At 37.2% G+C, this 27,990-nt stretch overlaps 1 protein-coding gene across 29 annotated transcripts in view; it reads right to left on the bottom strand.

Annotated features, from left to right (window-relative positions):
- Positions 1-950: 950 nt before the first annotated feature.
- Positions 951-27,990, bottom strand: part of MLIP (muscular LMNA interacting protein) — a 256,000-nt gene continuing 228,960 nt past the window's right edge. For 18 of the 29 annotated variants that reach the window (XM_072734190.1, XM_072734209.1, XM_072734319.1 and 15 more), the window contains 2 exons: positions 11,104-11,157; positions 951-1,276 (listed from right to left, as the gene is read on the bottom strand). In XM_072734190.1, the coding sequence (XP_072590291.1) occupies positions 1,271-1,276; positions 11,104-11,157 (60 nt within the window). In that variant the 3' untranslated portion in view covers positions 951-1,270. The remainder of the gene's footprint in view (positions 1,277-11,103; positions 11,158-27,990) is intronic. The other 11 variants (XM_072734243.1, XM_072734237.1, XM_072734271.1 and 8 more) reach the window with 1 other exon arrangement.

The raw sequence follows: 27,990 nt of genomic DNA, 5'->3' as shown, positions 1-27,990 counted from the left end.
AAATAGTTTTTGTCTGGGGGACAGAGATGAGCAGGAGCTTTAATGAGGCTCTGCTTGCTGCTCCTCACACACTTGGAGAAGATAGGAGAGCTTTATACTTCCAGGTGCCAATCGACGACTGACAATACATCATTCCAAAAATGACACGTGGAGAATGAGAAAAACCAGTTGCTCTTCTGTAGACCACTTTCCCTGCTTTGCTTTGGGCAGGATAATGGGGTGATGAAGCAGTGGTCTGAGAAAGATGTGGCTCAATCAGAGCTAGCTCAAAGGGAGCAAGGATTATGTGCAAGAAGTAAGTAAAGGAGCCATTACCAAGGCTCACCTGCTATCAGGAGCTCACTGTGTAGAATTGCCATGGTTTCCTGATTAGTGTGTATTACCCTGGGCTTCCCAGCTGGACAGAAGGCTATAAAAAGGAAACCCTGTAGACAAGGCTAGGACAGACTACTTGATATGAAAGAAATAGAACATGGCCAATAGGGTGAGTATTGGGTATGCTGGAGGGTGGGCTCTCAGGATTATGATCACAGTGTGGATTTGCTCTGTGGCAAATCCAAATGTTACTGCTCATAACATTATAAGTATGAACTGACTCTGAAGTAGCCTTCACAAGAATCATGTGACAACAAGATGTGAAAAACATCCCAACACCACTATGTTCAGTATCACTGGGCTGCCGCCTAGTAAAGTCCTGGTAGTATAGAGCCCAAACTGAACAAGAAAACTGTGTGAGTTATGTGAAACACCAACTTTCTCATGTTCATGATCACCCCAGTGGACCCCTGAATATTAGCATCTCTGAAAGCAGGCAGGGGGCTCATTTTTTGAAAGTTGCTCATTTTCTTTACATGTAAAAATATAAATACATCAAAGGGGAACTAAAACCTGATTCGGTAATAATGTATGCATTAAATAAAACTGGTGTTGAAAAATAGTCACAGTCATTCTTCTATTTACCCATGATTCTTCTTTATTTGGCTGCTAAATTTAGGGACATGTTAGTATTGCTGTCAGCTTAATAGAAGGCATTACAGGCTCTAACAGTGGTGCGAGAAGCTGTAGATAAATCTTTCCTACACTGGGTGTTAGTAGAGTACTGCGATGTTATATGCCTGCAGGATACTTTTTTTTCCTTCCATTTCTGCACTGCAGTTGACAAAGGGAACACTCATACTGAAAAAAAACAAACATCCAATCTAGCAAGTGATTAGCACCAGCATTCCAGAAAACTTCAGCGCGGCCTGTGTTTTCAGCTTCTGCTCCAACTTCATTGCTACAAAAATAAATAAATAAATAAATAAATAAATAAATAAATAAATAAATAAATGAAAATAGTAGTCAGGTCAATGAGATAATTAAAATTTCAGAAATACACCAAAAAATTTATACATTAGCATTCAGGCATAGTCTCATATAAAAAAGTATTTATAGTAGGACATATCTGTTCATTTTTCCCCTCAGGAACTGTTTTCTTGTTACATAATAGCATAATAAAGACAAAGACATGCAGATATATCTTCACATCAGACTCTGATCTCTTGAGAGCTCAGCAGAGCAGCTCTGGCCTCGTGCAAGTCATTATGATGGCTTAGAGGGGCTCATGCCACCTTAAGTAGGTACAGCATTGCCACATCCCACACATAAGCCCTCATCCGGTTAATCAGTTGACTGCTGTCCCACCCCTTCCTTGTAACACTGATGACTGTGTCATTCCCTAGAATGTAACCTCGCAAACAAGGAGGTAAAGTGGAATGGGACTGGAACATGTTCCAGCTTTTGCAAAATGCAACATTACAAAAGACAGAGACAGCAAATGGACATCCTATTGTTTTTGTCCTTGTTTCATATATTGATTAAATGGCTTTATAATGCTACTGTGTGGCACAGGAATGATTATCATAATTTCTTTATCCATCAATCTCTGCGTGTTCCTATTTGACGAGGTTAGACTCTGCAACAGAAGACATCAGCTTAACTGAGTGGATGGGTATTGGTAGGTTATACAAGTCAAGAAAGGAAGTTTAAAAGAAAGTATCAGAGATGAGAGCAGAAAAGAAATTTGGTTCTAAAACATCACTCTGATCAAACAATGTGATGGAATAGCAACAATGGAAGGAAATGACCATAACTTTATACTTCCAGGTGCCAATGGAGCATTCCAATATGACATGTGGAGAAGAAAAGAGGTCCATTGCTCTTCTGTAAGCAAAACTCTCCCGTTTTGCCCTGGGATGGATCAGAGGATGATGAAGCAAAGGGTAACTAATGCAGACAGGAAACCTGAGTATGTCATGGCCAAGCAGCTAAGCAGAATTGTGAGACATGGATACATTCTGTATCATTTAAGAGAAACTACATTTGTTAGATGAGAAGGAAGAAGTAAGGGAAAAGCTACTAAAATAAGAGGGTAGCTCCACCATTGCACTGATATGTTCTGGCCACAGAAAACCAGCAGTCATGAAATAAGTAAGCTGTAGCCTGCATCATCTGGGATTCTCTGAAGCTTTAAAATAAAAAGAGGAAATGACTACATCGCATCTCCTCCTTTTCCTTCTAACAAATGAAAACTACCGTCTGTTTGATTTTCCTGAAAGTACCAACATTTGGTAGCTAATACTATAAGAGATTTAAAGCAATCATCATCCTTTAGCTAATGCTTATGAAGTGTTATGTATTTTATATGCTAAGCACTTGGCATGCATAAATGCAGATCTTCACCATTATCCCTTGATCTCATTTTACAGAGAATGAAATTGAGGCTCAAAAAGATTAAATATCATGTCCAAGGCCACAGCATTTGAAATTAAACCCTAGTCTGTCCAGTGTTGTCTTTTTGTTTTTGTTGGTGTAGTCATTAGTTCGTCGTAGCCATGTATGAAAACCCAGATTGTGTCTGGCTTGTAAATGATCAATTTTCTGTCATCAGAAGTATTTAAACAGAAGATGTGTAAAGATATAAGTGCAGACAGTATCATACATTCAGTAAAATACTGTACTAAATGTCCTCTGAATCCTTTTTCATATGTAAGATTTATAATTATATAAGTAATTAAGTCAGATTGAGGAGGAATAGGTAGTTCATCCTCTGTTGCCATGCTGGCAGTTCATCCTGAACCCACTGGCAGATCAAACTAATGTCTGGCATCACAATTCAGCAGCTAGTTTGAAATAACAAGTAGAATCAGGATTTTCAACATTTTATGAAGTTTTTAGTTTCCTTTGCCAATCTCAGTACATAAGCCATTAAATAATGGAAAAAACAAAGGTCTAACATTTCAGAAAGATGAAGTTCATTAAAAAATACATAAATTCTTATGTTTCAGATTAGCCTGCCCCCCACCCCCAGTAGCTAAGGCTCAGGATTTTATCACACTGCCAGTTGAACAACATAATTATTTTGGATATGAGAAAATACCAATAAGAAAGAACATAAGGCATTTTTAAAAAATCTTAATTTTGAAGGGACTCAAATTCCAATTTTTTTTTAATTTTGGTGAAGTTTGGATAATAAGTAATGTAGTGTTGTGAAACTTTAAGCCAATGTTACAGAAAGCATTTCTTAAAAGAATGTGCTATGTTAAATTTTATTTCCTTTTTATACAAAACCATTCATGTATACTTTTCTCTGCCAAATAAAAGCAAAATGGTCTACATATGTGCCTTATAAGTATGAAACCAGACTTCTTGTATCCTGCAAAAAAGCCATTTCCAGGAAATGTATTCAATATTATTGCTGCATACTTATTGTTTTCTGAAAGATTTCATATATATTTGGGACATTTACATAACTGCTAACTTTGGTGTGAAAACACAAGATGTAGTATCAGAACTCATTTTCCAGAAACCAGAAGGTATAAAATGTTCAGTAATAAAGGATCCTATACAGGTAGACCAATAGAGAGAGAATATAGGTATAATGGATACTAGAGAGCAAAACATTGAACCTGGGGTCCAAACATTTAACATCTTGATGATCTGAGCTCCAAATAATTATTAGCCCTGATCTTCTTTTGTTTATCTTGAAAAATTAGCACAAGGAGGAATATAAGTCCATCTAGTTCCTGACTTTTGCTCAGCTTTACCATGACTCACAATGTAAAACCCAACAATAAACTATTGGGATGACTTTAAAGGAGAGACCTCAAACTTGTTGAACCTCCACGTCTCCTATAGTCAATTCAAATGTGTCCCTAGAAAATCATATTTTTTATTGACAGTATGCTTTTTTATTGACAACTCAGAGTAAAACTTTCATATTGCAGTTCTGCCCATTGCCAACCAGATGAAAGAACAAATGGAAATTAAAAAGAAGCTTCATTCTCCTTCTCGAAATAAGGGAAGTTGGGCACCTGTATGGCTCAGTCAGTTAAACATCCACTCTTGGTTTCCACTCAGGTCATGATCTCATGGGTCATGCGATTGAGCCTTGCATTGGCTCCATGCTCAGCAGGGAGTCTACTTGAAGATTCTCTCCTTCTGCTCCTTCCCCTTACCCACCCCCCATTTAAAATAAATAAATAAATCTTTTAAAAAATATTTTTATTTATTTATTTGGGAGAGAGTGTGCACAAGAGACAAAGAATACAAATGGTGGGAGCAGCAGAGGGAGAAGCGGCTCTTCACTGGACAAGGAGCTCTATGTGGGGTTTGATTCCAGGACCCTAAGATCATGACCTGAGCCAAAGGCAGATGCTTAACCAACTGAGCCACCCAGGTGCCCCTAAATAAATCTTAAAGAAAAAGAAAGAAAGAAAGAAAGAAAGAAAGAAAGAAAGAAAGAAAGAAAGAAGAAAGAAAGAAAGAAAGAAAGAAAGAAAGAAAGAAAGAAAGAAAGAAAGAAAGAAAGAAAAAGAAGAAAGAAAAAAGAAAAGAAGGGAAGCAATTTCCCTCCCTCCTTTGTATTTACTTTAAAACACTTGTCATTGTAAATACATTCTCCTCCCTTGGTAATGTGTATGTTATTCTGATTATTAGACATTTTGTCAGCTTTGAGACTCAGGAATTTCTCAAGGACTTTGAGAACCATTCCTTTGAATGTAAATGTCCAAGTGAGATAGCACCCCTATTTCCTAATTTCTGAAAGAGGGTAAGAGCCTAACTTTAACTGATACTTGGCTCCAAGTTGTAAAACTAACTCCTATCATAATGATATGAAAAGTGTACTTTTGCTTTGTGTAAAGCTGATTAACACAGTTGCCCCAATTGCCAGTGAACTATGTATAATAAAGACTACTGCCAAATCTTCTTACATGTGGATGAATTGAATTATTGCTTATCTTGAGAACCCTCTATATAATGGGTTATATCTGCTTGCTGTATGAAGAATGAGATTTCTTCCTGTCTGTGCAAACTTTGTGTGTTTGTGATGCATATCATATTCTGGTTTAATGCTTATTTAATAACAAGGTTACAAAGTTGTTTCCTTCCTCTACTATCTTTAAGAAGATGATTTCCGGATTGGCAGAATTTTTAAATTTTTTTTAATTTCTCCAAAGCAGGCAAGGGGCTTACAAGCCAAGAAAGTTATCTTTTTTTTTTTTTTAAATTAATTTTTATTGGTGTTCAATTTACCAACATACAGAAAAACACCCAGTGCTCATCCCGTCAAGTGTCCACCTCAGAAAGTTATCTTGATGGGGTCCAGTGCTACCAAATCTATGGTAGGAATGTCCTTCTCTTTCTCATTGCCTTGTCTACCTGAATGCCTGGGCAGGGTGGCTATCTTCCAGGTGTTCATATTATATGTGTTTATAAGACAAATTTCCTCTGGCTCTCTAGCCAGTTGTCTATGAAAGCATATGAAATTTATTTTAATCAGCAGTTAATAATATCCAGATTCCGAGTTCTTGACTGAGATTACCCTGAACTCAGCAATCCAAGATTTATCAAAGCTTGATTTTGAGAAATAATATTTATAGGAAATTTCCTCAAGGGAACAGAGTGGGCTCATTTCTCTTGATAATTTCATTTTTACCCTTTAATCAAGCCAGAAAATGAGAGTGCCTTCCAGGGACAAGACACTTATATTCTCTTCCCTATGTTCTCATCTGGAAAATAAAGATAAAGGAACAAGATGTGTGTCCCCTAAGATTAGAACTTTAAACATCAATCAAGGTTCTGGAATTCAAAATAAAACGAACACAAAATGCTTATATGCACCATGGCAGCAAATCAGTCGTAGTCACCTTGCTAGCACTATTGTTATCTGGCCAACTCAAATATTTATCAAAAATCTCTAAAGAGAAGGAATGAGAAAACAGGAGAAGAATTTGCCTAGTATGTGTTTATGGGCAGCTGGTGAATCATTAGCTCTCAAGTTGTGTTAATAGCAAGTGGATCCCAAAGGTCAGAATCAACTGCATCTAATCATGTTTTTGGAAATCAATTGACCCTCAAGTTAAAATAGGACTAGAGCTGCATGTAGCAGGCGATGTGAAGAGCAGTAGGCCTGATTCTATCTCATTCCCCAGTATGACTTTCACAATTAAGCCTGTGGAAAGAGAAGTGGGTTATAGAGTGGTTGTGGATCAAAGAGTTGCTACATTCACAAGACATGATGAATACAATCAGAAATAATTATTGCTACTAGAATTTAATTTCTTCTAAGTAATTCTACTTAGAAATCATTACCTCAGGCAGGGAGTTTGCTATAAATTAGACGGCGTTATACATACACCTACTTTGGAAATTACTGCATTGCTGTGAACCATTGACATATATGAAAGTGACCTTCTTTGAAAATTGATGAGGTCAAATAAATTATTAGGGATTTCCTCTGCTTATATGAGGGTTTATCATTGAGCAAGTATTTTTTAAAGGACTATACAAAATGCTAAATAAAATATCCTTTGGAATATAAGCCCCCCATCCAACCCCCTACACTCAGCTTGTACCAAATGCTATCCCCAGCCCAGCCTAAAGATTTTCCAAATTTGTGTGAATATCAAAGAAAACAGAAAGAAATATTAGGTTTTACTAAGAAAATGCAGTGACTCTTACATAGAACAGAGCTCTCAAAATTAACCTACCAGGTTAAAGCACGTGTTAACTCTTTATGATGCTAGACAGAAATATGTGACCCAATTTTTTCTTAATTCAAAGTATTCCCTGAAACAAACTTCTCTATGGGTCTCCTGATTTTACTTTCAATTTTTTTTTCTGAGATTGAATAACTCATTTGCTTTCCTGGACCATCAAAAAAGGAGCTAGAATTTGAGGAGCTCAACTCTTATTGCCCATTTGCATCACCTGGAAAGGTTTTCAAACAACCAATGCCTTTACCCACCTCCAGAGATCTTTGATTTAATTTGCCTGGAGTGGAACCCTGCTACTGGAGCTTTTTAAAAGTCCCAGTGGATTCTAATGCTCAGCTAGAGTTCAGAGCCACTGAACTAGATTATAACTGGAAATGTTGTTTTGAGTTAGTTCTTTGAAAGTGTGAATCATATGATTTACAAAAACAAGGGGCAAATCAAATTAGATAAATCTGAAGTCTGTTTATTAGTTTTTAAAATTTGCTCTGTAATTCCTTTAAAAACAAACATAACACATAAAAACACATAACATGATTGAAAATAAAAAATAGAACTCTGGTAGTAAGAAAGACAAACTGCTATCTTCAGGAAATGAAAGAAAACCAAGAATGGAATTCTGAAATCCAGACAAGATTCCTCCATAATTCTTTATTTGCAGTAGATATATAACCAGAGTGGGTTATTCCTCAGGCCATAGAATCACAAGAATAGAATTGATTGGGAGCGCCTGAGTGGCTCAGTCGATTATGGGTCTGCCTTAGCTCAGGTCATGATCCTAGAGTCCTGGGATCCAGCCCCGCTGAGCAGGGAGCCTGCTTCTGCCTCTCCCTCTCTCTCTGCATCCCTTATGCTCTCTTTTTCTCTCTCAAATGAATAAATAAAATCTTAAAAAAAAAAAAGAATAGAAATGTTTTATAAAAACAGATCTTTTTCTTGGTTGGTGCTTTGTAGGTAAATAAAAACAGGGTTTGGGGACAATATACTGATACTGTCCTATTGCAGTGTGACCACATATCATAAGGAGTTGTAAAAAGTTGTGCCAGTATTACTTACAAGAAAAATATAGCACAATGGAAGCATAAAATGGCCTTTGGCTTAATTTTTTACATATCTTCTAATACCAGCAGTAATTCACTATCTCTCACAAATATTAAACTTCAGACTTTAGGGTTTTTTAATGTTATTTCTCACATATTCCAAATGTGAGGTTGAAATGATTTTTTGTTAATCTTATCCAGTAGCTTAATTTTAAGTTCTGTCTCTAGAATTATGATAATTGGTGCAAAAAAAATGCAACTATGACATCCAAGCTATTCTTTTTTGCAACACACTCAAAAGTTCTTAATTCAGCACTTATTATCTGAACTGGAAGGCTTTGTTATTTAAATAACCAATTGATTTTCTATTATTGTGTAGAAACACTCTTATTATTGTAGAAATAGCCTATGTGAGTTTGAGCCAAAATTATTATGTTTGAAAGAGAACATCTGATTGTTATTTCTTTTTACATTCATCTGAATTGTGTAAAATTTGGGGGCGCCTGACTGGTTTAGCGGGTATAGGACTCGATCTCAGGGTTGTGAGTTCAAGCCCCCTGTTGGGTATAGAGATTACTTTAAAAATAAATAAATAAAAGAGCTCAGATGACAGAAGGAATGTTTAAAACTTAGAGAGAAAATTAGCCTCTGTAGGTTACTAAAGCCAAGAACCTAATTAATCAGTGACAAGATATGCAGAGCAAGTTGTTAAGTCAATGGCTGAATAGGAAAATTACTAAAACACTCACTGAAATGTGTTAAATTTATTTAGTCATTCTATTTTTGGACATGATTGTCCAATTTTTTTTTTTTTTTTACTATTACACAGTTTGCCACCATCACACTGGAAGGGATAGCACGTTTGATAGAGAATTAATGTCTTTAATATATAAAGGGAGTTTACAATTCAATAAGAAAAATATTACCATACCAGTAGATAAATGCATGATATATTGCATAAGCAAAATAGACAAAAATAATAGAAAAATATAAAATTTTTAAAAATGCAAATAAATGTGAAAAACAATTTCCCCTTTTAAATTGTCAATATTTTAAAATATGATTTTAAGGGGATCCCTGGGTGGCGCAGCGGTTTAGCGCCTGCCTTTGGCCCAGGGCGCGATCCTGGAGACCCGGGATCGAATCCCATGTCAGGCTCCCGGTGCATGGAGCCTGCTTCTCCCTCTGCCTGTGTCTCTGCCTCTCTCTCTCTCTCTGTGACTATCATAAATAAATAAAAAATTTAAAAAAATAAAAATAAAAAAATAAAAAATAAAATATGATTTTAAAAGGAAGAAAGATTTAGGGTGCCTGAGTGGCTCAGTCCCTTAAGTATCTGCCTTTGTCTCAGGTCATGATCCCAGGGTCCAAGGATCCACCATAGTATTGGGTTCCCCACTCAGTGGGGAGTCTGCTTCTCTCTCTTCTTCTGACCATCCCCCTGCTTGTGCTCTCTTGTTCATGCTCTCTCTCTCTTTCAAATAAATAAATAAAATCTTAAAAAAAAAGGAAGAAAGATTTAGATAGTATAACTAGAGATTTGGATAGAGAGCTGGACAGAGTATGGTAGAGTTCTTAAGAGTATAGGCTCTAGGCAGTCCGATATGGATTCAGTTCCAGATGGAGCAGACTTCCCAGCTATTTCACTTTAGGCAATATACTGACTTCCCTTAGACTCAGTTTCCTCATCTGTAAAATGGGAATAATAGTACTTAACTTTATTTTGTGAATATGAGTAAAATAAAGCATATAAAATGCATAAAACTTCTTAACATATAGTAAGCTCTCAATAAATTGACAATTATGATAATTCTCAACACTGGCAAGAGTACATAGGGACAGCTGTAAAAACACTCCTAGTGCGAACTGCTATATTTTTTTTAGGAATTCAATTCAGCTATATGTATTAAAATTTTTCCATATGTCCTTATTCATTGAACCAATAATCCTATTTAAAAATAATCAAAGATGTGCTCAGGGATATAAATCCATACCAATTCATAACACACTTTTATAATTTAGTGACTAATGTTATAGCAGAGAGCCACATGGTCTCATATGATAAAGGTTTAAAATTTGTAGCAATAGGAACATTAGTTTATGAAAAGTGGATATATGCTCTAAATTGTAGAAAAGATGCTTTGGGAAATGTTACATCCTATTTGGAATTTTATCATTCCTACTTCTCTTTTGTATTATGCTTGTTTTTCCTAAACTTGGAGGCTGCAAAATTGACCACGCCTTTTTGCAAGCGTATCTGAAATTAAAGCATGAGCTCTCTTGCTCCCTTCTGAAAGATAAGCTCTTTAAAAATCACTTCTTTTTCCCTCACATTTACCACTTTGAGAGGATGTAGAAGAAGAAAACATTGTTCAATTATGCTTGCTCTTGATTAACAGAAAATTAAAAATTCCTGTATAGATTTTTTCTTTGCCTCTTTGGTATAGCATTTATAAAAACATGAAAAAGTTTTTAAATTTATTTTTTGTCAGCTCCAATGTGAAAGTGGCTACACATTTGTATGAAAATCAGAGGCTATGCTTCAGCTGGTATGGTTTTGCCTAAATGCCACCTGATGTAAGCAGAATTTACCAGGAGATTGGGGAACTAAGCAGACATTCTCCAGTGAGCTGAAACTGGGCCACCAGGAGATAGATACTGGGGTCTGACTCACAAGACCCACCATAAGTATTATGGGACACCCTTTGACCTTGAAGAGAAGTCAACAGGGTTTCGCATATGAATACAAGGTGGAAATCACACATGGGATAGAAAGAGCTGGTTTGTGATCAAGTTGCTACCCCCATGAGGACCCTTAGAGCCACCTTCCACGTTAAGAGGCAAGAATTAACTTACTCAACCATCAGGGCTTCTGAACAACACAAAGTGAGACAGTGAGTTTTATTTTTTTAAAAAAGAAGATAAAAAGCATGATCTTATTAATATTTTTCTCAAAATAAGATTTATTTCTACAATCTAATAGCACATGGAAATGGATAACTATATCTCTAATTGTATCTTACATTTACCTCTTTGGAATCAAGAGTCTCATGTTCAGGGATAGCCACCATTGGATGACTCAGCTTCACAGAAAAGATGTCCAGGACATGATCAGGGGTAGAAGTGAGGAAAATAAATGTTTAGATTTTATTTAAAAAAATAAACAATGGCATATGTATATTATTGCTGATCATAATAGATTCTTCCAAGTATAAATATTTGATTTGAACTGACTTGCTATTAAAAACAAGGGAAGCTATTCTTGACACAGAAAAAAAATTGGCAGTGGTGAATACTTTGAGCATAAGACCACATCTTATTTATCTTTGTGTCCCACATAAATTCTAACAGTGTTTGGTATATAGTATAGACAGTTATTGTTAATTGAATGAATGAACTGTTAAAACACACTGACAGATTTCAGAGAGAGGAGACAAAGCTATATTTATGTCTCAAACCTCATAATAGGCCTCAAACTGAAAAGCTCCAAAGCAAAAGAAACAAATCTTGCTCAGGCCCACAGTAAATACAGATGCTCCTATAGATGATAAATGCTTACTTGGAAAAGCATTGTGCATTATTGCAAACATTCATAATCTTGATGTACAAGGACTTCATAAACACTGTAATCTTATAGGATATGTTGTTATAATGTAACTTACCACACAGGGACATTTTCACAGAAGAGAGATTTTTTGCTTCTCTCGGAATTTGATTATTGCATGGGTCATCTGAGCATTATACATACACTTAAACTTATTAAGATAGAAGAAATATATAGATAATGCAAGAAAAAGAGAGAGGCAGCATAAGGGACCCAAGTACATGAAGAGCAAGGTAGAGCTATCATTTGTAATAAATCTGTTTGCTCCCCCCCCTTCACCATCTCTCCTTGTCTCTCAGTCATTGTTCTGGGTAAATCAGAAGTATGAAAATAAATGCCCCAGCTTTCACTCTCAGGAGGGTCCTGATTCGATAAGTAAATCAGTAGAAGAGCACCTACTTCCTAATCCTCCAGTAAAATTCAACAATCGGGCCTTGGCCCCAGGACCATGCCAGCATTGGCTGCTGGGAAGGCCATGGAGGTCCTGCTTCACATTTCTTCAGGCTTCCCTCCCTCTGTGCCAGCAGATTTTCAAGAATGAAGCCTGCTTTTATCTAAAGTTATAGCTTCACTAAATCCCAAACATTACACTCTGTTCCCAATTATGAAATCCTCTGGGTATCATAACATCAGGACTTGTAGCTGCCTGAGACCATTGCTTTAAATAGAAGCATGATCTGGCTCCAGAGCCAGCGAGAGATCTAAATAGCATTCCAGAAATCAGCTGCAAGTTCTTACTTTTTCTTGTTCATCAGGGTTTCCTGAGATCCCAAGCATGGCCCAGGACTGGACCCTATGTACTATTTCAAACCTTAGACCCAGGTAATTGTCCTGGAGGCAGCAAACTCTTTAGCATAAATAGGCTAAGTAGTAGGGTAATTATATAAATCATCAGAGTTTGCACAATGTCAAATTATCATTCTCCTAGTCTCCTAAAATAAAATAGGATAAATATCGTAAAATTTTAAAATGTTGGAACCCTTCCAATAAAATGTTCAGCTAAGATTGGAAAAGTAATTGAGCAATTATGTAATACCTATTTTTACATCCCATTCCTTCTTTCAAATATAGGTAATATTTCATTTAAATCCACTTCATTTTAATCTTGAATTTCAAAAATTGTGTGTTAATTACCCTAATCCACAAAAGAGAACAGAAAATGACTAATCCTAATTAATTGGTAGCCCCCATATCATTTACATTTGGCTTTGGAATGCTTTCTTCTCTTTATAATTTTTTTTCATAGTAGGTTTGCCTTTGTATTATCCTCAAACTGACTAAAAATGTAAAATAAAATGGGATCTTAATACCTTTGAAAGTTAATAGATTTATCCATAATAATTATATCCTCATGAGACAAATTCATCATATGCATTTGTTTAGTTTTCACAACAATCTGGTGAAGTGAGCACTAGTATTATCCTGTTTCACAAATGAAGAAACCAAAGCACAGAAAGGCAGAATGACTTATTTCAAGTCCAGGACTAGAGGCAGAGCCATGATTAGAATCTAGGATGAAAGTTCCAGGCACTGTGCTTCCAAAGCAAGGGTGAAGTAGTACTATGTCAAGAAATTACTCAGGAGACAGGATGGGGTGCAGGAGAAGGCAATGGTGTGTGCCATTTCACAAAAGAAATAGCCATATATTAAAGGCATGAGTGGCCCCATTTAGAGGTCAGAAGTATCATGAGTGCCTGGTGTAGCTATGAAAGGCCACATTGGAGACGTTTACAATGAAGCTTTTGTGTCAGATGAGGAGTCTGGCTTCACTCTCCAGGCATTGGGAAACCACCAAAGTACTTTAAGCAAGAAAAGGGGAATGTGTGATGAGATTTTCATTTCCAAAAAAAAGTCTATTTGGCTGATGTGCAAAATATGGAAGGTGGGGTTGGGGGAGCTTGGAAGATTTAAGTAATTTGAGAGAAAGAATAAAGAAGATTGGGACACCTGGGTGGCTCAGTGGTTGAGCACCTGCCTTCAGCTCAGGGTGTGATCCCAGAATCCCAGGATAGAATCCCACATTGGGCACCTGCTTCTCCCTCTGCCTGTGTCTCTGCCTCTCTCTCTGTATCTCTCATGAATTTAAAACCTTTTAAAAATAAAATAAAAAGAAGGTTTAGATTAAAGCATTGCCTTAGAGTGTGGAATTGACTCAAGATTTTCCTGGTGGACACTAGAGGCCCTAGTCTGTAGGATGAGCGAAGCAGCATCAGGTAGACATTTCAATATGTTACTGATTAGGGAAGACACACTGAAGCACTGGAATAAATAACGCTGATATCTCTGCTGAATGGGGAGATTTTATAGTGCATGAGGGCTAGAAATGCTTGTTGGGGGATGAGGACAATAAAACATGGTGTGAAAATCTTCTCACAACCAGAATGAAGACAATGAAACTAAAACATTAAAATAAATTCTATAGGGGTGCCTGGCTGGCTCAGTGAGTAGAGCAAGCAACTCTTGATCTCAGGGTCATGAGTTCAAGCCCTATGTTGGGCATACAGCCTACTTTTAAAAATAAGATAAAATAAGTAAATTCTAATTAGGGGAGTGGCATGCTATCCAGAGAGTAGGTGTATACTGAAGGACAGAGTTATCCAAGCCTGTTTACTCGGTAGTAAGTGTTCTTGAAAGGGAATAACTATTATTCCTCAAAAACAAAACAAAACAAAACAAAAAACATGGAAAGTTACTAATTTTATCATCAGAACATCATTCAGCATAGGAGAATCAGCAAAATAGAAAGCTCAGGTGAAATGAAACAAAACATACTTTTCCCTGGATGAAAACTCATGTCCCAGATATTGTATAACAGATTAATTGGACCTTCGTTCACTCACTACTGTTGGATAATCAACAAGTGATAATTTGAATAAAATGTTGTTGATTTTTATTATGCTCTTGATCACAGCTGCCACCAAACTAATATAAAGCCTTGTGAAGTGCTTGTTACCAGTATGGGGCTTTCTCATAAATATCTCTGCTTCTCCCAAGGTAACTCAAACTTCTTTAACAAAGACAGATAAATGCCTTCAAACCAGCTGGGAAAATGAGAACCCCGATGACTAGAAAATAAGAAAATATGCAAAATGGTTAAATCATTTCAGTAAGTCTTGACTCTACATAAGAAATGGAACTCAAAGCTCTAGCTTTGGTGAAGGAGCTCTCCCTCTTCCGTGAAGATGAAGCACACTTTCTTGTCTGCCAGAAATTATGAAGCTGAGGAAGTGATGCAAGAAACGTTAACATTTTAAAATTGACAAGAGAGCTACAAATGCCTTCAGAATTCAGCTCTTTGGAGGGTGTGTAGGTGGCTCAGTTGTTTAAGCATCAGCCTTAGCTTAAGTCATGATCCTAGGGTTCTGGGATCAAGCCCCACTTGGGGCTCCCCTGCTCAGTGGGGAGTCTACTTCTGCCTCTGCTCCTTGCACTATCGCCTCCCCCCCCCCAGCTCATGTTCTCTCTCTTTCAAATAAATAAATAAGATCTTTTTTTTTTTTAATAATTCAGTCCTTTGGGATTGCTTTTTGCTGAACCACATCTTCTCGTAAATCTTCACTCCATTTGTCTTTGGTAAACTATACCTTCTACATCTGTTTCTCCATCTAGGCTTGTGAGTCATTCAAACTACAGTACAACCTTCCTAAGAACATCTCTCAAAAATAAACGTGGCAAACTGTTGTAGCACTACTGACATAAAATCATGTATTTCGTAAGTGTAACATTGCCATTAGGAGAGTATAAGCCTTTGGAAGTTGGGCAGCCCCGGTGGCTCAGCAGTTTATTTATTTTTTTTAATTTTTATTTATTTATGATAGCCACACACACAGAGAGAGAGAGAGGCAGAGACATAGGCAGAGGGAGAAGCAGGCTCCATGCACCGGGAGCCTGACGTGGGACTCAATCCCAGGTCCCCAGGATCGCGCCCTGGGCCAAAGGCAGGCGCTAAACCGCTGCGCCACCCAGGGTTCCCAACAGTTTAGTGCCACCTTCAGCCCAGGGTGTGATCCTGGAGACCCTGGATCAAATCCCACTTTGGAAAAAAAAAAAAAAAACAAATCCCACTTTGGGGTCCCTGCATGAAGCCTGCTTCTCCTTCTGCCTGTGTCTCTGCATCTCTCATGAATAAATAAATGAAATCTTAAAAAAATAAAAAGCCTTTGGAAGTCAAGTGGATTATATTTTATTCATTTTTAGGCCTTCAGCACCTGGCATGGAAGTCATTCAGCATAAAATACAACTAAATGATTACTGGGTAAATAAATGAATGAAAGAAAGAATGAATGAGATGGCTAGAGAAAACATTTTTTGACTTGCAAAATTAAAGTATTCTGAATTAGTGAAGAATTAGGATGTGTCATTGCATATCTAAAAATCTCATTTATATGAAATTTTGCAAATGAGGGACCTTGGAACTAGAACTATTGCATACATGTGTTCTCTTTGACCCTCGCAATTCTTTTGCTGAAAAGGTATTGAATTGAGTTATCAGTGTTTGAGACTAATAACGCTCCATGCAGGTTTGTGTTCCTGGTTTCTCTTGAACTACTTAAATATCTTGCAACACCTGGCCTGCCAACACCTAGATTTGTAGAGCATCCTGACTGTATTAGATAGAGCTGAAGGTCTTCACGTCAACACAGTCCCTATCATCCTGCTAAGAGGAGACCAAAATTCAGAAGTCACCTGTTACCATGCTTATCCTTATATAACTGGCTCACTTCACTTGTTATGGGGATCTGCCTGGCCAAAGAAAGAATTTTAGTTTTAATCTCTCATTTACAATATATCTCAGTGCACAGGAAACATCTCCAGAGTCATTATTTTTATATTCTGACACCGTTGGTCTAGAGAGAGGCCTAAGACTTGCATTTATAAGTGGCTTTCAGCTGATGCCAATGCTACCACAGGTTGAGTAGTGAGGCCACAGCCACATTTTTTTACAGATTGATGGAATTGATGATTTTCAAATATTTATCTACTCATGACTGAAATTAAGTACATTCAAAATGTCCTAATTAACCAAGTTGTAGTGCAGTCATATAATTATATAACTTACCACAGATCTTTTTAATTAAGAACCTGCTAGTGTGCCAGACATGTTGCTAGATTTTAGGGATATAAAGGTGAACAAGAAGACATTGTCCCTGCCCTTGGAGAGCACAGAGTAGTGGGTGAGACAGATATTTATTACTTCATCAGGAATATATAGAAACAAACACAAAACAATGTTTTTAGGAAGTAAAGATCAGAGGTCTGTGAGGATTCAAAACATAAATCTGACCTGGTCTAGGAAGAAATCTCTTTCCAAGAGACTGAATCTAAAGGATCAGTGTCCTAGTAAGGAGAAGGGGTACGGGGAGTGAATATGGGGTTAATAGCTGAAAAGAAATTACTCACAGGCTGAAGGGAAGATATGGAGAAAATTCAGAGTGCATGGGCACAGAGAGTCTGAAGAACATCAGGAATGAGGCTGAGCAGGGATTTTGCATGCCCCGACTCCACTTACAATGTAAAAGAGGAAGCCCTTCCAAATGCTTAAATGAATGAAGACTATTCAATACTGGTTTGTCTCATTTCCTGTAAAGACTTCAAACTGCTGGAGGCTAGGGCTCATCACACTCTAACACTTGTGCACCAAACACTAGCTGATCAACTTCATTGCTCAAGAGTCTATGCCTTGCACAAAACATGGCAGTGCTCTAAGTTTTCCCTTACTGAGGGCAGTTGTGCTATGAGGAAAAACCTGCTCTCAGTGGCAGGCTAAAACATGGCATTCCTACCCATGTGCCATAAAGAATTCATCTGCATTAGCTTAAAATATTTTTTTAAATTGTAGAACATCAGTAGTTTGAATATCTATTATTAGAATTTAAGGTGCAGAATCTATTTTTGGTGATGCCCAAAAGTTTTAAAAATTTGCCCATGCCAGGAGTGGAGCGCCTGGGTGACTCAGTTGCCTGAGCATCTAACTCTTGGCTTCGGCTCAGGTCCTGCTCTCCAGGGTCTTGGGATCAAGCCCTGCCTTGGGCTACACACTCAGCATGGAGTCTGCATTGAAATTCTTTCTTCCTCCCTCTTCTTTACCCTCTCCTTCTCCTCTGCTCATGCTGGCATTTTCTCTCTCTCTCTCTCTCTCTGAAATAGAGAGATAGAAGATAGATAGATGATAGATAGATAGATAGAATCTTAAAATTAAAAATAAAATAAAATAAAATAAAATAAAATAAAATAAAATCTTAAAAGAATTTGCCCATGCCAGGGATGCCTGGCTGGCTCATTCAATAGAGTGTAGTAACTTTTGATCTGGGGGTTATAAGTTCAAGCTCTGAGTGTAGAGATTAATTAAAGTCTTTTTGTTTGCTTATTTTCTATACCATTAACCCCCCGTGTGTGGACTTAGGGAACATCACTTTGTCTCTGGGCCTTGGTTTCCTCATATTAAAATCTGGGGCCTAACTAGATGAGTTCTAGTACCTCCTCTACTTGGATAACTTGGTAGGTCTGTGTAAGCACAACTCTGGTAACAAAAAAAGCTCTTTGTTTTTAGAATCTTTGTTTTAGAGCCACAGTTGAGATAGAAGTTGTTGCCTCTAGCAATAATAAAAATGAACTATCCATAGAATCCAGGTAAGATTCCCTTATATATATATAAATCCTTAATATCACTTCTTAGCTGTGACACTTGCTTCTTGTATGAACTTCTATAAATACTATTAAGTTTCACAATATCCTTTTGTGTATCCCTTCAGTATTATTATATTATATACTTAGTTGGAATTTGGCACATGTTCATTGTTTTATAAACCCAGAGAAAACTTGCTATTAAGTGCTGATCATTAATATCCTTATTTTGGAGTCTAAGTACCAGTAAGTCTGATACCACTGTAATACCAGTAAGAAAACAGAAATTTTCTGCTCTGATCTTTGTAATGAGTCTTTCGAGATCTGGCTGAAAATTTCCAAAGTATACTGTTTTTTTTTCTTGGCCTTTTCTCTTTCATCCCAGGAGGCACAGACTTGGGACAGTTAGAATTCCTTCCTTTAAAGACCACTTTCTAAAGGGCAGCTTAATGGATTTTTTTTCTCATCTACTCTGGGTTCAGCCTGTTTCGAAAACAAGTACCACATTCTTGTGTTTATCCACATTTTTCATCTAGAGTTGCTTTTTTCTCAACTAGAAAACTACTTCTCTGAGGGGATTAACTACACCATTCACTTTTTGCATTGCACAGCTCCCAGGTTGTAATGAAAATGGAACAAGGTCTATATTCCAATACCATTTTTGGACTCAAGTTCCAGAAAGTGAAATTGGAATTGACAAGGAAGCATATTTGTTCTATGTCCTTCCTCTATCCTTCAAGTGCACAATTAGTTGCCTGGTACCACAGGCAAAAAACATCGCTTTCAATTGTGGTCAATATCGTACTAACACTATTACAATCATAAACTAAATGTCTCTTTCTCCACAAGAGATAATGTTAGTGGAATATTTTTCTTCCTCTCCCCCTGTTCTTTCTTTTCTATAGAATATAAAGGCTATTAGCTATTTTATCCCAATGGGACATACAATAGAATATAAACAGCTCGGTATTAAAACAGCCTCTTAAATACTTTTTTCAATTTCTGCCCTGATTTAGTCTCATCCCAGCTGTTCCTAATTTGCAGCCAGTTATCCCAACTTGCAAAAAACCTATCCCAGAACCCAGGAGCATGTCAACAGATGTCAAGTGATGTATTACAAAATTTGGAAAAGTGTTTTTTAAAAAGAGGAATAGGCACAACTGTGATGGGGCCAATCTGTGCTGCTCCTGATCTCCAGAGACCCCCTACCAGACCCCAGTCTTCTCTCCCCTAACACTACACTGGAGCCCCATCTTTGAGAATGTAAATGGGGAGGTTGAAGGGGGACAGGGTGTGTGAATGATTAGGAGGCAGATAAGTTGAGGACTGTCTGACTATAAGACTCAGGAAAGTAAGAATCCCTGTCAGAATCTCTCGGAAATGGCTGGAATCTAAGACCAAGCTGCAGTAGGCACTGAAGGAGCAAAAACGTGGAGCAAGATGGTGGGTAGAAAGCAGATGTGCTGACAGTTTCAAGGTGTTAGACATGATGAGAGTGGTAGGAAGAGCTCACATCATTCACAACATGTATGAAACAATATATGGAAAGATGGAGCAATGGGGTCCAACTACAAGGAGGTGGGGCAGACAGGCTACATACAGGACTAGCCCTCCACTTACAAAAACCTCATCTCTAGTGAATTTATCTTCCTTTACTCCTTACTAAAGTTTCCGACAGAACCACATCCTAACAACCGTGGTAGGTTTTTTGTTTTTGTTTTAAGATTTTATTTATTTATTTAAGGGGTGAGGGAAGAACATAGAGGGAGAGGGAGAAGCAAACTCCCTGCTGAGCACAGAGTCCAATGTGGGGCTTGACCCTAGGATCCCAAAATCATGACCTGAGTTGAAGGCAGATGCTTAACTGACTGAGCCACCCAGGTGCCCCAGCTATGGTAATTTTATGTAAACTTCAAACTATAATAGGTATAGTATTTACTAGATATAGAAGCCCGAAGAAAACCCCTATGTTATGTTATGTTTGTTATGTTATGTTTTGTCAGTAGGTTTCAGTCATTCCAAAGACTGAGATTTCTTTTTAAATTAGTATAAAAATGCTTATAATACTACCAAATTTGTCTAGGACTTTTATCACCTAGAACTTGATAAACTGTTAAAATGTCATTGAAACGTTGAAGCGTAAAATATATTCTCAGGCCTACAAGGCTTCAAAATATTTACCAAATACAGACTGCCTTAAGAAACTTTCTTGGTTCAGGACTCAAATAAGGAGAGAAATAAATGCAAGAAGATACAGCAAGAAATACAGGAAGGTAGGATACTAAAACACTTTTGAGTAAGTATGGTATCACAGTGAAAAAAAGCAAAAAGCCAAGAGAGATCACAGAAAAGAAAGAAAGGAATTATAACCATAAAATACCAGAAATGGAAATCTAGAATGGAATACATCAATGTGATGAGAGGTCATGGAGGAGCCAAATGGACTTGTCTTACTTGAAAATTTAGATACTGACAGGGGTATATGAACATGAATGTGGATCCCAAGTTAAGGGCAATCATAACTACCGAATAGGATAAATCACTTTTAAACTAATGAACTAAGACCATATTTCTTGGATGGAAAACTAGAAAGAAAATATGAGAAATTAGAGTAATGGAAAATGTAAAATAACTTGACAATATCAAGGTCATATAATGAGATAATCTCATACATTAAGAGAAGTCTCGGGATCCCTGGGTGGCGCAGCAGTTTGGCGCCTGCCTTTGGCCAAGGGCACGATCCTGGAGACCCAGGATCGAATCCCACACCGGGCTCCGGGTGCATGGAGCCTGTTTCTCCCTCTGCCTATGTCTCTGCCTCTCTCTCTCTCTCTGTGTGACTATCATAAATAAATAAAAATTAAAAAAAAAAAAAGAGAAGTCTCTTAGGTACCAATACAAATCAAGATCAGAGAATAGTCAACAAAAGATATATATACAAGAAGACATAAAAATTGAAAATAGAAAGAGAGAAAGATTTATCTATACAATATAAGCCAATATAAAACTGGAATAGCAATGTTATTATCTTTAAAAATGGGCCTTAATAAAAAAAATTATAAGGGACAAGAAAAGACATTAAATACTCATAAAAAAAATCAAGAAGATATGACCATAAACATATTCTCTTTTTTTAAAGATTTATTATTTTTTTTGAGAGAGGGATGAGAAACAGAGGAAGATGGAGAGAGAGAATCTGAAGGAGATTCCCCACTGAGCTTCCAACATGGGGCTCAATCCCACCACCCCAAGATCATGAACTGAGCTGAAATCAAAAGACAGATGCTTAACCAAATAAACCATCCAGGTGCCCCAAACGTATATTCTTAATAATACAAAGTATTGAGAATTAGTGATTGACCTCTAATTCTTTGAGACTAAAGGAGAGACCTTATACTTCATCTTAATACCTCAGTAGAACTAAGATATTGTTTCAGTGTCCAGTGGAAACTAAATAATTTTTAAACAACCTGAGGAAGGATCCAACCCCACAATCATTTCTTCCACAAAATATTTCTATTTGGTTCACACAACATATGGAACATATGGCTTATTAAGGGTAAATGGGTATTACTATTTCATGGCTGTAAATGAAATGTCTGAGTTGTATCAAATCAGTCACACATGGGTGAACTTCAACAAATCTAAAAATCTGGAAAAATGTTATGCTCAAATTTAGGTGATAGGAGTAAAACAGTGGTTATATTAAGCGAGATGAAGCCACATACGAACATTATGCCCTGATGTTTCAAAATAAGAGACTCCTTCACTATGTAAATACCACATGGTATATATGGCTTTTGTTACACAGAATAAGTAAAAGGATAGCAAAAAAAAAAAAAAAAAAAAAAAAAAAAGCAATGAGACAAACAAGTAGATTGTACCATATAAAATTGAAAATTGATAAAGTTGTTGTAGGTAAAAAATCATTGACTAATAACTGTTGAATAATGGTGATTTCATGTGGATCAACCTCATACAAAAGATGTTTTTAAAAAATAAGCCATAGCATTAAAGGAAGTTTAGATAAACAACTGTGCTCGAAGTTAACATAGATATGTATGTGTATATATAGGTGTTTATGTGTATATATACACATATAAATGTATATATATAAAAAATTTACAAAGATTCAATTTGCAAAGATGAATGTTTCCAACAGAGTTATTATATTTCTGGGCTAAGGACCACCTCCTTCTACAGACCACTGCCTTCAGCTGAGGAGAGTGTCTTGATGCTGAGTTTCTTGATACTCTCCAACATCATGGCCACCCACAACCAGAGACTAACTGAAGTGAGTATCAGATGTCAGCACCTCTTCCTCCAGGGTGGATAACTTTGCAACTTATGCTCCCCTCTCCCTGTGAATTAAGAAAAGGTTGACCACTACCTGGGAACACAGGTGCTTTGTTCTTTGCCCTCCTCAATTAGGGTTCACTACCTCTCTTATAGGAAGTTTTTCTGAAGAGCACACCCTCAATAAACCACAAAGACCTGAACCCTTGTTTCAGGCTCCGCTTCTCTCTCTCTTTTTTTTTTAAGATTTTATTTATTTACTCATAAGGGACAGAGAGAGATAGATAGAGAGAGAGAGAGAGAGAGAGAGGCAGAGACACAGGCAGAGGGAGAAGCAGGCTCCCTGCAGGAAGCTCGACGTGGGACTCAATCCCAGGTCTCCAGGATCAGGCCCTGGGCTGAAGGCAGCGCTAAACTGCTGAGCCACCTGGGCTGCCCTCTGCTTCTCTTTAGAAGAGATCTAGACACCATGCACTAGGGAAGGGGCAGGGAGTGGCTCTGTGCTATGAAATACATGCTCATTTTTCCTTCGTGCCTCCATCTGAACAAGATGCAAACTGATGGCAGTTTATTTTCGTTATGCCTATAAAACACAAGCATGGGCAATAAATTCCAAGGGGCCAGCGTGTTATTTTACAAGAACTTTAAAAATCATCTTTCTTGAAATATAATTTTCTTCACTAAAAACGCCATCCAGCTGTCCTACTACTGCACATCTCTTTTGAATTAGCAAATTCTTAATTTTTAAGATGATTTTATTAAAAGTGTTATAATGAAAAATTTCAGCTAGATGGTAACAAATGAGCTCAGGGACAGAGATACAAAAATTGATTGTTCTCGGTTTCCTGGAAGAAATTTAAAAGTCAACTGTTTGTGATTACATTAAGTACATTTTAAGAATGATGACTGGCAATTAGATAACCTGAAACATGCCTGGTTTCAAATGCCAGCCTGTCATTAAGACATCTATTGTGTTGAAATGTTCTTTTTGCCCTCTAGTGGAGAACCTAACTAAATAAGATTGATACTTCAGTTTTCAGAACTGCTTCTCTTAAAATATCATCTACTCACTGGCATTCATTTTTTTAATGTTAAAAGCCCAATTAATTTACATTTACTCATTTTGAACAGAATGTTCTCTATGAACATATTATACAAATCCATCCATTCTGAAAACAATTTGGCATAGGGAAACAGTGCCCCTGCTTTGGTTTCCTGAAAAATCTAAAAACATTAAAAACCAATTTGGAGTTGGCTTTTTCTCCTATTCCACCCATCTCAAAGGTTTTCTATTCTTCAGTATCTGAACAGTAATCTGATTCCCATGAACTCTCAAAGTTGTCAGAAAATTTTTGGAATTGAGAGCAAGGTGGTTTATCTCTGTGATGATAGGAAATAAATTGCCAGATTTATTCACACAGAAGGATTTCTAGTTATGTAGACAGAACAAAAACAGATATCATTATTATTTTTTTAAGATTTTATTTTTTCATGAGAGACACAGAAAGGGAATGGCAGAAACATAGGCAGAAGGAGAAGCAGGCTCCCTCTGGGGAGCCTGATGCAGGACTCGATCCCAGGACCCCAGGATCATGACCTGAGTCAAAGGCAGATGCTCAACCACTGAGCCACCCAGGTCCCCCAAAACAGGTACTATTAATAAAGAGGAGAAAGGAAATTTTGACTCCAAAATTCAAGATGACCTCTTTCAGTAAATGTGGCCACCTCAGTCTGTCAAATTATTAGATCCACAGTGGTTCTCTTAGCCACTAACCTTTGCAACTTTCACTGCCACAGATGGTTGCAACCTGGGGGTCACGAGATGAAAAGCACTGTGGACTTCATGATAAACCCAGGCACTTCCTATAACTCATACCATGCCCTTGGGTGTGTCACTTCTCATCCTTACTCTCCAGTCTCCTCATCTGTAGACTGAAGGAAGTCAGACGACCTCAGTGGTTAGTTACAGTCCTGATGTATATGGCATTGTTCTTTGAGCACACAGAAGTCTGTGATTCCAGGGTGGTGGTGGTTGGTAAAGGCCGTGATGTTATCTCCTTGATTTTAACTACCAACTTTTAGTTAGTTTGCTGGAATCTCATACAAATTATTTACTCTCTGAGCTTCAGTTTCTTTGCATGTGAAATAAAGGGGATAAAATCAATTTTCAGACTTTTGAAATTTAAATAAAATACTATCTGTAAAGTGGCAACTGTTACTTGTGACAACATGGGTGGATCTAGAGGGTATAACGCTAAGTGACATAGAGAAAGACAAATACCATATGACTTCACTCATATGTGGAATTTAAGAAAGACAATAAAGGAATAAAGAGACAAACAAAAAAACAGACCCTAAATATTAGAGAACTGGTAGTTGCCAGCAGGGAGGTAGGTGGGGAATGGGTGAAATATGTGAAGAGGATTAAAAGCACACATCATGATGAGCATGGAGTGATGTAGAGAATTGCTGAATCACTATATAGTACACCTGAAGCTAATATAACACTGTGTTAACTATACTGGAATTTAAAAAAAATAAATTTAAAAAATTAAATTAAAAAAATAAAATTAAAATAAATAAAGTGAAATGTTGGCCTACTTTTTCCAAATATGAATTTCTTTCTTCAACTCACACCCTGCTTTCTTCTCACAAATTCTGCTAACCCAGACCCCCCCCCCCCCCCCCCCCCGGGGGTGCAGAAGCTATCCGGCAGTCTTACTTCTTAGTCTTACTTCAGTGGTTCCTGGTTCCACTTGCTTCCTTCACTGTTTTAGTCTGCTTTCATTGTCTTGAGCTTACCCTGTTCCTTTCCTTTCCTGCCTGGCAAACTTCCTGCTTCTGTTCCCTCTCACTGGACTGCCAGCAGGCCCACAAACAGCTTCTTCTCAGACCTCGGTTCAGGCACAGTGGCCTCATGAACCCTTTCCTGACTCATCAGACTAGATCAGGACTCTTATAACAGATACTCAGAACTACTCAGTTGCCTTCTATGTGGCAGTTGCCACAATCATCATTAAGTAATGGATTTTTTTTTTGCATATGTAATTTCTGTTCTTCGTAAGTAGAGAAGAATATACCTGGCCAAGACCCCTCACGTTTCTGTGTTCTTGACTTTGGGGTAGGGCCAGCAGAGACACCTAAGGGATACTTAGTAAATCTTGGTGAAATCAATAAATAATGTATCGACTTCCAGACTCCAGGTTTCCAAGACTCCTTGTTGGAATAAAAAGTTGCAAAGTCTATATTCCTAGTTACTGGTAGGGAATTGGGCTATTAGTTAGCCAAGGTTTTTCTAACCTTGAACCAAACCACTTAACTTCCTGTTCATGTTCTCATTTTGAAACTATGTGCAACTGTAAATTGCTTATCTCAAAGGAGTGTTATTTTATTCTTAAAATACATCTGTAAAAGATTTTTCACATCTTTAGATCTAAATATTTACAGCTTACATTAGAAAAACATGGTTTTTCTTTTAATTTCAAAGCCCCCTCAGCCTTTGAACCAGTAGGTGAAGGTTAGAATTACTTTAGCCCTTTCCTAGCTAAATCACAATCTGCCATAACTGCTGTTGATTAATCTCTGTTAAAATAGCAGAAGAAATCTAAAACAAAACAAAGAAACAAACAAAAAAAAAAACCCTCCTTTCTGATGAGCTACTAAAAAATGTAACCCATGTTGGAAACACCCCTATCATATTAAAAATTAAATTCATTTATTGCATTTCTGTAGATTCAGAGAGCCAATTTTCTAAGTAGCCATGCAATGTTACTACCAGTTGTGATATTCTCAATAATGGAAATAATATACACTTTACAAATGAACTTAATTTGAAAATAAATAAGTAGAAGAACAAATGGGGGGGGAATGAGAAAAGCCAACATTAATAGGGTGAGCTATCCAAAAGGTTTAAAGGAAGCATCCTCAAGATCTTGGACTAGGCTAAAGCCAGTTTATGGTAGAAACTTTCCTACCTACCGATCCTGGATGTAAAAGTTTCCTTCCTTTCTTCTGTCTTCCTAGCTCATTCACACAGGACTGGACCATCAGGAAACCTCATCAGAGGTTCCAGAGTCCATTGCCAACTTCTAATTCCCCATGATGTGAAAAGAAAAGACAGTAGAACTCAAATCTCCCAATAAGTTCTCTATTACATTTGGGTGTTTTCCCCGTCTTAGTCCCTAAACTGTGTATTTCTTATTCATCATACATATGGCTAAAAAGGTTCCCTCACTATTCTAACAGATGTCTTGCCCTTGGCTTATTATAAGTGGAGCGATCCTTTACCTAGAAAAGACAAATAATGGATGGAATTGGACTGAAAATATCTCCACTGTGTTCACTTTCCTCTCACTTTGTCATTGCAGACAAGTTATATTTCCTCTTTATTCTTAATCTATAATCTCAAGAGCAGCTGCTTGGAAAGTGGCTAATAAAAAGCCATCAGTAAATACTCTGTTGACATATCATAAAGATAAGATACATTTCAAGTTAAATGTTTCAGCTTTCTTAGCAAATCATAATTCTAAAGGATTGGTATATTCTAAAATCTCGTTTTATGAAAAAGGCACTTTAATTTCTTAAAAAGTAAATCATAAGAAAGTACATGTTGGCAGCTTCGGTACTTTTTCAAAGAGAAATGACTTTTAATAATTGAAATAGTGTACTGGAAAAAAATGTACATTCTGATTCAATAAGTCCATGAATACTGGATATATAAATAGCCCAACTATAAATGTTGCAAGCACATGGGAGTAATTTTGATTAAGAATGGAACCTAACATTTTATGACTTTCTTTAATTAAGGAAAAACAAAACAAAAGAAACCCTATGACCTAAGGTAGGGTTTTTTTTTTTTTAAACTCAAAAAACTTTTTTTTTTTCATTTAAAAAAGTATTTAGAACACGTAAAACAAGGCAACATTTATTCTTTCTTCTCATCTTCTGGTGTGGGGTCTGTCGGTGGCTCCTCCACCTTTGCACTGTTGCTCTCTGAGCCAGTGTTACTATCACTGGTCCCTTCCTCGGCCAAACTGTCCACCCCCTCCTGCCCGTTCTCCTTGTCCTCAGGAGTAGATGTGCCTTCTTCACCGTTCTGTTGGCTTTCCGGTGCTTCTTCAAGGTGTGTCTCCTCTGTCTCCATAGGGATGCTTTCGTCGTCCTTCTTCTCCTGGGTCTTACTAGCAGCTGGCTCTTCCTCGGGAACCTTGCTGCTCTGACTACATTCAGCTTGCTCTGCTGCTTCTTTCTCCCTCTCGCCTTTTGCGAGCCTGTTCTTCTGCCTCTGCAATTTCAGCGGCAATCTTTTCCATAGGTAGGTTTTTGGTTTTGTCTTTGTTTTTTGTTTTTTATTTTTTTTGGGGGGGGGGGACACCGGGGTGACAAATTTTAT

Source organism: Vulpes vulpes, chromosome 1 (genome assembly GCF_048418805.1).
Source record: "Vulpes vulpes isolate BD-2025 chromosome 1, VulVul3, whole genome shotgun sequence".
Classification (NCBI taxonomy): Eukaryota; Metazoa; Chordata; class Mammalia; order Carnivora; family Canidae; genus Vulpes; species Vulpes vulpes.
This window is presented reverse-complemented; position numbering and strand designations above follow the sequence as displayed.